The 11,552-nt window shown below is 40.4% G+C and overlaps 1 protein-coding gene across 1 annotated transcript; it reads left to right on the forward strand.

Moving 5' to 3' along the window:
- Positions 1–317: 317 nt before the first annotated feature.
- dclk3 (doublecortin-like kinase 3) lies at positions 318–6,269 on the forward strand. The gene is made up of 5 exons (XM_017454027.3): positions 318–497; positions 1,358–2,823; positions 2,916–3,048; positions 3,497–3,664; positions 3,771–6,269. The coding sequence occupies exons 1-5, from the start codon at positions 443–445 to the stop codon at positions 4,175–4,177; spliced, it is 2,229 nt and encodes a 742-aa protein (XP_017309516.1). The 5' UTR covers positions 318–442; the 3' UTR covers positions 4,178–6,269.
- Positions 6,270–11,552: the final 5,283 nt, after the last annotated feature.

Consider the following 11,552-nt stretch of genomic DNA (forward strand, 5'->3'; position numbering starts at 1 on the left):
ATGTGTCCTAGATTACCTGAACTCATTGTACGCCGATCAGCAATATTAAAACCACTGGCATTAAAACCACTGACAGGCAACAAGTGAACAGTCGTGCGTGTGTGTGTGTGTCTGTGTGTGTGTGCGTGTGTTACCTCGGAGACGCAGTTGCAGGATGTAGTGTATCCGGTATCGCGCGCCCGTAGACCGGCCAAAAGATGCGCCCTCTCCTCATGCCTGTGTTACCTCATTTGGCAGCATCGCTCGTTGGAGCGTTTCGGTAGTTAATTATGTAAGGATGTTTCGTCGAAGTTTGCTGCTTGTTGCCTTCTCGCTGTTCATGAAGTTAGCCCTCGGCAGGGAAAATGCGTTAGGTGATTTCTGCGCTCCCGTTATGGCTAAACTCACCTTTAAGGCTCTAAAAATCTCCACCAGCCTGGAGCAGTGACTCGAGGAGGACAGCATGTGGGGCAGAAACCTAGTGCAAGAAGCAGCCAGGCCTAAATGGAAAGTGGCAGGTAACTTTCAGTCAATTATGAAAAAGAAACGAGAACAACTCACGTTTGATTTTAGAAACAGTATCCTTCAAACTGTTAGGTTAATGAAACATTACACCTAGTTATATTTGCTAAGGAATTAAGCTTCAGTGAGGTTTTCTCTGCTGCTAATCTGTCCCCCTTCCTTTGTATTGCTGAAATAATCAAACTTTATTAAGTTAGAAAATATAGGCTACTGAGAATCTGAAGCAGGTTTGATTGATCTTCACCTGTTCTGACAAGATTTTTTTCCCCTGAGTGATACTTGAAGTTTCAGTGATATTTGAAAGTGAAAAGACCTTTGATTGCTTCTTTGATTGCTTCTGTCTTACGCAATTAATAACAAGGATTATCACACACACACACACACACACACACACACACACACACACACACACACACACACACACATGGCTACACATGAAATGCACAACGAATGCACTACCAAGAGAAGCTGTTATGCCTGTTACGCCTCTGTGTCTGGTGTAAGCAGACCCGACTCAATCAGATTTGAACCTTTTCTTTTCCCCTGGAGCGTGAGATGCTACTTGAGAATCCACATGGCTCAGACTTTCTTCTCGATATGCACCTGTGCTAAATTATTAATGTTGGACTTCCTCCTTAATTCCCTAGTGTGCTTTTATTCTCAAAAACAAAGCTTAAGCAAAAGTTGTTTTGTTTTTTTAGTGTATGAAACGGAAACACGTCATCTTCCAGGGGATGACTGCAGGCAAGGGTAATAAAGTTAGCACAACAACAGACCAGGCGTGAAGGTCACAGTGGTATGTGTACCTCAAAGCAGTGTCTACAAGTGTCTACAACGTTTATGTGTCTCTTTTCAGATCAAAGAACTAAACTGCCTGTGTGTCCGAATGCTGCGCCTCGACAAGGACTGCCTTCATACACATTCGGCTCCAAGACGCTGAGATGTCCTGGAGGCTACAGGCCCTCCTTGGAAAAGGTCAGAATTGGCCCATGTAGGTGGGAGGAGCCTGTGCTGCGCAGAGCAAGTGGTTATCATGGACGACACGAAGAAGCTAGTCCAGTGCGCCCACGTATTGTGACAGTGGTTCGGCCATGTGGTGAGCACAATCTACGGAAGATCTCTCTGCTGCTAAACCGACGCGCTGTACAGACGTTTGAGCTGTTGATGGCTGATGTGTCAGAAGCTCTTGGCTTCCCATGCTGGCACAGAGGTCGTGTTCGACGCCTTTTCAGCCCTGCTGGGCAAGAGATGCACAGCCTCTCTGACTTCTTCCACTTTGGTAATGCCTTCCTGGCCTTTGGAATCAGCCGCCCATCCGTTAGTGAAGTACAGGCCGCGCTGCAGGAGCTGTATCCTGACAATCCAGGTTACTGCGACAGCTTGTTGAGGTTGTGGGAGCGGATCCTGAGGTCTAAAGCTGCCAAGACAGATAGTGGTTTCCATGATGATGTGCCCCAAGTTGATTCCACTTTAAATGTAGCCCTTGATTCAATCACACCCCAATTACCAGCCAATCATTTGCAGCCATATCGACCACAAGTTAAACAGAAAGACAGGGGCAGGAGGGAGAGGCAGAGAGGAGACTGGGACAACAGGGAAGATAGGAGAGCACAACAACCTCAGACAATAGAGGAGAGGAGGACAGACAGGAAGAAGGAGCCAGTTTATTGCCAGAGCTGTAGAGGAGCTGGTCCACCTATTCCTCCAATTGTAAACAAAAAGTCTGCTAAATTGGAAAAGCCTAAAAATGAGAGCAAAGCTTCTCTTTCCCAGGATAGCAGGTCATCACAGATAAAAAATACTGAAGCAAACAATATGAAAAATGATCCAAACAGCCCTAAAGCACAAACCCCAATAGAAATGGTAGAGCAGAAAGACTTGTTGGAACTCCCACCTGACGGTATGCAGGTCTCTCTGGAGGAAATCCAGCGCTGCTATGACATTGGTGGTGTGGTGGGTGATGGGAACTTTGCAGTGGTGTATAAGTGCCATGTGCGTGGCTGCACTCAAACTTTTGCCATGAAGATGGTAGACAAGGCCAAACTGCAGGGCCGAGGCCACATGATACAGAACGAGATCGCCCTAATGCGTAGCCTGACACACCCACGCCTAGTACGGCTGCTGCGCTCCCATCACACGGACACACACGTCTACCTGTTAATGGAGCTGGTAACTGGTGGCGATCTGTTTGATGCTATTGCCAAGTGTCGAAAATTCAGTGAGCCTTGTGCAGCTAGGATGATTCGGGACATCAGCCAGGCTCTGGAGTACATCCATAACAAGAGCATCGCACACAGAGACATCAAGCCTGAAAACCTTCTAGTGAGAAATAAATAGATTCACTTTGACAAATATTGTTTCTAGTTTGAGATCATTAGTCAAACACTTTTTATCTTTCTCAATCATACTTTAAGGTCCAACGGCACAGCAATGGCAGTATCAATCTAAAGCTGGCTGATTTTGGATTAGCCATGGTAGTGACAGAGCCAGTTTTCACTGTATGCGGCACACCTACATATGTTGCTCCCGAGATACTTGCTGAGACAGGTGAGTTGCTACACTATAAAAACTTGGGTTTACTCACATTTCCTGTCACCTTGAGGGGCTGTAGAACTGCTAGAATATAATTTGTAATGGCAGCCTGACAAGCAATTAATTTTCTTTGAGTGATAATTGTAGCTTAAATTGTGGAATTCAATGACAGAGGTCAGCATCCTAAAACTGAGCGCCTAAGCACATTTCTAAAACTATTGTCAAACCTAATTTTCATTACTACAATGTTCTCATAACATTCTGCTCTTGTAAAGTCCTGTAGTCGGAAATTATTTAAATTGATGCAAACAACATAAACAGCACCTTAGGTTTGAGCTGCTCAGAAGCCTGTTAAGTATATAAATCTGTTAACACTGTAAACCTGTCAATGTGTATAAAATCCCAATAATTGTGTGCATTTCTTACGATTTTGTACCCTGCTCATCTGTGTGTTTGTATGTAGGGTATGGTGTAGCAGTGGACATTTGGGCTATGGGTGTGATACTGTTTGTGCTGCTCAGTGGGTTCCCTCCATTCCGCAGTACAGAACGCAATCAGGAGGAACTCTTTCATCTCATCCAGAAAGGAGAGGTCCACTTTCTGTCACCTTACTGGGACCATGTGTCTGAGGGTGCGACCCTGAACTAGAACCTTACTACCTTCTCCTCCATCCACAAATCCACCAATAGTTCTTTTTTCCTGAATTGTGACAGCGTGTTTTTATGTGTGCATTTCAGGAGCTAAAGATTTGATCAGTGCTCTTCTAGAAGTGAACCCCACTGTGAGACTGACAGCCAGTCAAACTCTGCAGAACAGCTGGCTTCTCCATGCAGCAGCACTGAGTGACCAGGAGGAGGCGACAGACACCAGCAACATCATCAACAACAAGAAAGACACACTCAAAACAGGACGCAGAAATGGGGCCTGGGGCAAGCCGCTGAAACTAGATATGTCAGCAGAGATAGTTCAAGTGGCACAGACTGATAGGAAAAGAGAAAGCAGCACAAATAAATACAGAGAAACCAGCATGGACCCGATAGATAAGCAGATTTCTGAGAGACCATCAGAAGTAAGAGAAATCAGCAAAAATGGTAACCTGCTGGAGGTGTCAGTATTAGTAGAAAAAGCTGATATACCCGAGTAGTCCAGGTCTCTTGGACGTCCACATTAAGGTAGGTAGCAAAATCAGCATTGTGATGAATGCATCAGATTCACCATTATCACAAAAAAACATTTTAGATAACCTCAACCAGAGGCATAACACAAGGCTGAGCAAATCCCTGAGCACATTCATTCAAGTTATTTGCATTTCTTCAAAACACATAACCGATTACCACAGGCGTTACTACTGACTCCTCACCGCAGTATGCAGTGTGATTTTACTACTTGACAGCATTTTAAAAAATACTGTATAATTGATTTTTTTCACCTCTCTATCAAGTATTGTTTCCCTTTACTAAGAAAATAATAAGAAACCTGTTTATATATGAAACTCACTTATAATGGAAGTCTGAAGCTCAAATTTCATATAAATCCTTTTCAAAGCTCGGACTAATATTTTCAAAGGGTATGAATGGTTATGTATTAACAACATGCTCAACGTAGAAAGAATGGTTATTTGTTAACAAAGTAAACATGAAATGCCTCAATTTCTGGCTAAATTCCCCCATTGGCTCTTCTCTTTCATGGCCCAATAATAATCCCCATCACTGAATTGGCTACATCACTCTCTCCTCTCCACTAATAACTGGTGTGTGGTGGGCGTTCTGGTGCATTAGGGCTGCCATCACATCATCCAGGTGGATGCTACACACTAGTGGTGGTTGAAGAGACCTCCCCCCAAACTACGTAAAGGGCTTTGAGTGTCTAGAAAAGCGCTATATAAATGTAACTGTAACTGTAATTTCTGCCTAATCAGAACTGGATTCCAAGAAAATATTAAAGAAAGCGTGAGTAACAAAAACCAAACTTTATGCTGTACTTACTTATGTAGATTTTGTAATGGGTGACACAGTGGTGCAGCAGGTAGTTGCTGCCTCAGAGCTTCAGGGTGTCCGTTTCCATCCTAAGCTCAGTGGACTGGCTACAATAAATTGCCCCTAGGTGTGAATAAGTGTGGATGTGCATGATCTCCTACAAAGGACTGGGATTCCATCTGGGATTGATTCTCTCACCTTGTGCCTGGTGTTTCCTGGTTGAGCTTCAGATCATTTGCAACCCTGACCAGGAATGGAGATTGAAGGTTGTTGAAGATGAATGAATGAATTAGGAATATTCCTGTGATAGAAAACTGGATCAGTATAGATTCCATCCATCCATTTTCTATACCGCCTATCCTACACAGGGTTGTGGGGGAGCCTGGAGCATATCCCAGGAGGTTTGGGGCACAAGGTGGGGGACACCCTGGACAGGGTGCCAACCCATTGCATGGTACAATCCCCCACACACCCATTCACACACTATGGACAATTTGGAAATGCCAATCAGCCTACAATGCATATCATTTGACCCCTGAAGCACAGGGAGAAGATGCAAACTCCACGTACATGGGGCGGAGGCAGGAATCGAACCCTGGAGGTGCGAGGCAAACGTGCTAACCACTAAGCCACCATGCCTCAGAACAGATTCAGTATTACAATGTTTTGTCTGTGTCATAGGACCTTTATTGTTGGAATGTAATGGTTGTTGTTTTTAAAATAAACAGCTGCCCATTATTAAAATAACTTATGTTATGAGTGAGTTTATAAATAAGTGAGTTTATATTTTCCCTTCTTTTCTTATTACAGGGAAACAGCAAAGAAAATGTCCATAGTAATCACACATATAAAGAAATGAACCAAGTTTTGCTTAATTTTATTCTGGACCCCCAGGGTGGTTTCCTTTGGATTTAGTGGAGTTATCCCCATTTCCTGGCTGAGTTGGCACCTTGTCCCATGAGTAACATATAAAAGGTGCCTGCTTCTTTATGTTCTTCCTCTTTCTTGTTCTCATCTTTCTGAGGAGTTGAACAAATGGATTCAAGATGCTAAGTATAGTGTTCTATCCTTTGTTTCTTGCTAATTTTGTTACTCTTAACTCTGTACGGTCGCAGTCTTTGATGATGGTAATTCTAATGTTAGTTGTATTACTATTCTTGCCATGTTTGCACCAAATGCTATTTTGATTTCTTTTTTTGTGGAAGATTTTTGCCACTAGTACTATTGTTCCTGTTTTGTTTTTATTTTTATTAAACTTTATCTGCACTTTCATCCGTTTTCGCCTCCATAACCCTGACCTGAGACTCACTCAAATACACAACCGAGCACAAGGGGTGCAATTAAGCAACACTAAATTTGTCCATTGTTTGTGTCTTTGCTTCACAAATTTAACAGAAGAAGGCACTTCTTGAACCTCATTCAAGTATTTTTTCTGCAACTAACCTAAAGGTGTATAGCAGAATTGTCTGAGTGCACAAACTAGTCAAAACTTTTCTTTAAGATGCAGGACATCTCCAAACCTCATGGTAAAACAGTGATCCAACAATGGGACCTGGACTTGGTGCTAAGTAGCTTGTGCAGCTTACCATATGAATCAATGTAAGGCACAACACATATAAAGTGTTTTTTGCTTAAGACACTTTTTTTTTCTGGCAATCTTTATGTTCATGCTGGTTAGCAAATTGTCCTTTCAGTCCGCATGGATGCTCTTGAAGATGAGAATGTGCCCACATTAGCCCTGTGTCCAATGAGGAATCTTCAGCATTATGTGGAAATGACCGTTAGCTGGAAAGATAACAAGCAGCTGTTTGTGTGCTCTGGGGAGCACCATAAAGGAGCTCTGCTCTAAAGACAGGATAGCCCATTGTGTAAAGAAAGTTATTGTGCAAGCATACTTGAACGAAGACCAAGAAGTGCCTTCTTCCTTTAAATTTTAAGCAAAGACACAGACAAATATAGTGTTGCTTAATTGCACCCCTTGTGCTCGGTTGTGTATTTGAGTGAGTCTCGCCATGAATAGTATCAGGGTTATGAAGGCGAAGATGGATGCAAGTGCTTAAAAAGTTTATTAAAAATAAAAACAAAACAGGAACAATAGTACTAGTAATAGTAATAGTACTTTGTAGTAATAGTACTTACTACAAAGAAAAGACAATGTGTGCAGTGCAAAACATGACTTATATACAAGTAATCATTCACCCCAACCAATCAGGTGCAGACAGTCGTGCAGACAGACATGATCAGGTGAGGTGCAGTGGCTGATGGGAAACGTAGTCTCTAGTCCTCCAAATTTATATGACAGTGTAGTATCAGAATGTTAAGCAGTTCTTATCTGAGCTGTTCTTAGAACTGTAAATTCTTAGAACTGTATCTGCACCTTGAGCAATTGTTATCGTCAGTGAAGAACAATTTCATAATTTGAATCATTTTTATCTTCAGTGTAAAACAGAGTGATTCTCATTCTCATGCTAGCCTGTCCAACCAAAATCTAACACACCTGTTTTAGTTGATCAAGAACTTCATAAGGCAAAGATTAGAGGGTCAGGTGGACAAGATTATGGTTGGAGCCAAAGTCTTCAGGAAGGTAGATCTCTAGGATTGGTGACCACTGGCCTAAAGCACAGGATCAGCACTTGAGTGATTCTGATCCTTCAATATAGAGCAGTATCTATATTAGCGATTCTCATTCATAGCACGGATCTTTTAAAGGCTACCAACATGGGGTCACAGTCACGATGTGAGAAATTTGCTATTTGCACTCTGCAAGGAAATGAGCAAATGGGAATACTCCACTAGCTCAGAAGCAAACCACTCCAGTGGTCCTTCACTCAGTTGTAGAACCTGCTTTCCTCGGTATAAAATGAATAAAATACTTTGTAAATTTGGGTACATTTAGTTGGGTTATGTTGGTGAGAGAGAGCAAGAAAATGAACATAATATATTCGAGCTCTACACTTCCTCTCTCGTCCTCCTTTTCATGAATATGCACAAAGCTACAAAAGATCATGAGAGTCCCTCAAAAGGTAAGAAGCACATTAAAGCCACCACTGTAGGAATCCAAATATTGGAGGTGGGGCTTGATGTGTGTAACTTGAGTGCCAATGACTGTGGATAAAAGGCAGCCATTTTAGGCACCTGGCTGGTGAGAACAGATGACCCATATCCTGTAACTGAACTCTGGGATTACTTTTTCCTTCTTCCAAATCAGTATTGTGATATCGTATATCTGTAACAAATGGTATTTTTCCATATATCTGTTGTTTTGTATTAATAAACGTCATAAGAGTTCTGTGAAAGTAACATGAGATATTTTGTATTACTGGTTTGAACATTACATTTAGTTAGGAATATTGCCTGCTACAATTTGGTATACATAATTAATGGGAAACGTTTGCTATAATGAATCTTTAATCTTTAAAGAATCTTTAAAATCTCCAAAGAAAATGTGCTGCTGCAGAAGATGCCAGTAAATATTTCACATAACCGTTAAAATGAAGCCATAACAATCTATTAGAAATTGGTAGAATTTGACTTTCAAATTATATTACATATCTTGTAGGCATTTGCTGTAAGGTTAGCTGTTAACACTTTGTTCCAAGGAAGAAAGAGGAAAAAGTGTTAACATTAGCTCTCTACACACACCACACTGACCAAACAAGTAGAACATGTTTTGTTGCAAAATTAAGAAACAGCATCATTGTTATGCCTCTTCTTCTGATTTCACACAATCTTATAGTCAGTGGTACTTCCCAAGACTTTTTGTTTTATATATTATCTTCTTTTTTTTTTTTTATCAACAAGAGAATATTTATTAGTCGTTTTATGCAAAAATCTGTGGCTGATCTCCAGTGTAGCAATTGGGTCATTTGAAAAATCATATACAGTAAGGCTTAGTAATCAAACTGCATCAGGCACAAATGATCATAAATCATGATAAGCTGATTTCTCATTCAGCTGATTGGAATAACGTGTATTCAAATACATTCAGTGTATTAAATACTATCAATACCTTCAGTTTGAGATTTTTGGGGCTATAGGTCTGTCATTTGCAGTCTGTTAATATGTGTATTAATATGTGATATCTGCAAATCACCAGGCTGACAAGAAAGCATTTTACTCATATTTCTACACATATGCAGTTTTATTTTTTTATTTCTTATTACCATCTTGGTATGCTGTTATTAGACTATTATTAAACTACCAACAAGTTCAGTCAAAGTGTCTTACTTGAGTGTCTTACATTGATTCACAAAATAATACAACAAACTATAAATGCACTTATAATGGTACTTTGTTTCAATTATCTTTGACAGATATTGCTTCAAATAGCGTACACACATTTAACTGTAATGTTAAGTGCTAAGTGTTTCATGGTTAATTTTTGATCTGAAAAGACTGCTGCTAATGCCCTCAATTAACTTTCAATAAAATTTTATTTGTACAGCACTTTTAACAATAGGCATTGTCACAAAGTAGCTTTAACGATTTTGCAGATTTATATTTAGATCCTTGCAGAGGTGAGTAGTAACGCGCTATATTTATTTCATTACATTTACTCGAGTAACTTTTTGGAAAAAATTACTTTTAAGAGCAGGTTTAACTGACCATTCTCTTACTCAAATTCATGTTTAATTACAGAAATATACTTTTACTTTGCTATATTCGGTAGAGTTCTTGCGTTGCTGTTAAATATGAATGAATATATGTAGTTTTACGTTTGCCTCACACCTCCAGGGTTGAGGGTTCGATTCCTTCCGTGGTCCTGTGTGTGTAGAGTTTGCATGTTCTCCCTGTGCTGCGGAGGTTTCCCCTGGGCACCCCGTTTTCCTCCCCCAGTCCAAAGACATGCATGATAGGCTGATTGGCATGTCTAAAGTGTCTGTATTGTATGAATGGGTGTGTGAATGTGTATGTGATTGTGCTCTATGATGGATTGCCACCCTGTCCAGGGGGTATCCAGCCTTGTGCCTGATGCTTCCTTGGATAGGCTCTAGGTTCCCCAAAACCCAGTAGGATAAGCGGTATAGAAAATGGATGGATGGATGGATATGTAGTTTACATAATTAGTTTATATCACGTATAATGAGGTTGAGAGTCTCGCGATACGCTGCAGTGATCTGAATGCGGATGAAACAAGAGCACACTTTTTTAGCGGCTCAGTCCTGGAGAGGGGAGGAAGTGAGCGTGTTGAGAGAGGCAGGACACACACACACACACACACACACACACACACACACACGTGTTCCATAGTCTGTTCTTTTGTTCTCTGTTGTCTTGTTTAAATGCAGATGCTGATAAGTTTGTGTTGTTAGCATGTTGTGACAATAAAGACAGTCAACTGTCGGGAAAATGCTTGTTTTTTTGGGGTGTATGTGTGTGAGACTGTGTTAAAAATAACAGGTTGTGTGTTACTGTACCCATCACAGGACTGGAATATACTGCTTGATCTTGAACCTATGTTTTGCATCACATAAAGAGCACAGATTGATTTTCAAGGAGATGTGTGACCTACAGTTCTCCATGCAGTTCAGGATTTTTCCTTCATTTTAATCCGATCCGAAGTGATACTTGAGTAGTCTTCTCATTGGATACTTTATTACTCTTACTCATGTCATTATTAACATACATTTACTGTTATTTATTATTAGTAATTATTTTCATAAGTAGTTTTACTTGTGCTTGAGTAAAGAATTTGGCTACTCTACCCACCTCTGGATCCTTGTAAAATTGTAATTTCAAACATTATTATTTTTAACATTAACATTAAAAATAAATGGAATAAGTAGTAACCTGTTTTATTTTGTGTAAGTTCATAAAGATATTGACTAGAAACAATATTTTTTGCAACATTTGAGAAGTTGCAATTGAACTTCAGACACGTTCAGTTACACCCAGGAACCCTAAACCACCCACCCTATTGTGTTATGTCACACACACACACACACACACACACACAGACATAAACTACAGGATATACAGGACAGACTGTCAGTTGCCATACCTAGGCTAGTCAATCTTGTTAGACCACGTCTTAGGACAGAAGCAATTACTCAGGGACACTCGTGTTTCATTCCATGACATACAAATAATAACTGGAGTACAGTACAGTAATCTACCAATGCCATGGTGTTATTGTGAAGATACACACACACTTGTTTTGTAATATATTTTATATGATTAAAAGAGAGCAAGTGAGAGAAGAGCTAAAAGATCATGCTACATTTACATTTATAGCCTTTTATGCTAATCTTTTTTAAAAATCTTATTCTCCTAATTGTGGTTGCAAATCTAGCTGCGATTTTATTTTATTTTCAGCCTGTACAGGATTTTCCCAGTTTTTTTTGTGATGGTTGCGGCTAAAAATACTTGATTTTGCTGGGGCTTTTTTCAAAATTTGTGATGCGACTTGTTGCAACTGAGTTTTTGTGCTTTTTTGATGCAACAGAGTTTTTTGTGCTTCATGGCAGAAAACAGCTTGAATTGGCAAAATTGCAATTCCACAAAACAGTTTTGCATGGTCTTTCGCAGTGATGTTTGTTGGTA

This window comes from Ictalurus punctatus, chromosome 24 (genome assembly GCF_001660625.3).
Source record: "Ictalurus punctatus breed USDA103 chromosome 24, Coco_2.0, whole genome shotgun sequence".
Lineage (NCBI taxonomy): Eukaryota > Metazoa > Chordata > Actinopteri > Siluriformes > Ictaluridae > Ictalurus > Ictalurus punctatus.

Bases quoted from the DNA above. Each gene is read 5' to 3' on its own strand.
- dclk3 (XM_017454027.3), top strand. From the start codon at position 443: ATGTGGGGCAGAAACCTAGTGCAAGAAGCAGCCAGGCCTAAATGGAAA. The intron at 2,824-2,915 runs GTGAGAAATAAA...TCATACTTTAAG, and splicing joins TCAAGCCTGAAAACCTTCTA to GTCCAACGGCACAGCAATGG. The intron at 3,665-3,770 runs GTGCGACCCTGA...TGTGCATTTCAG, and splicing joins CTGGGACCATGTGTCTGAGG to GAGCTAAAGATTTGATCAGT.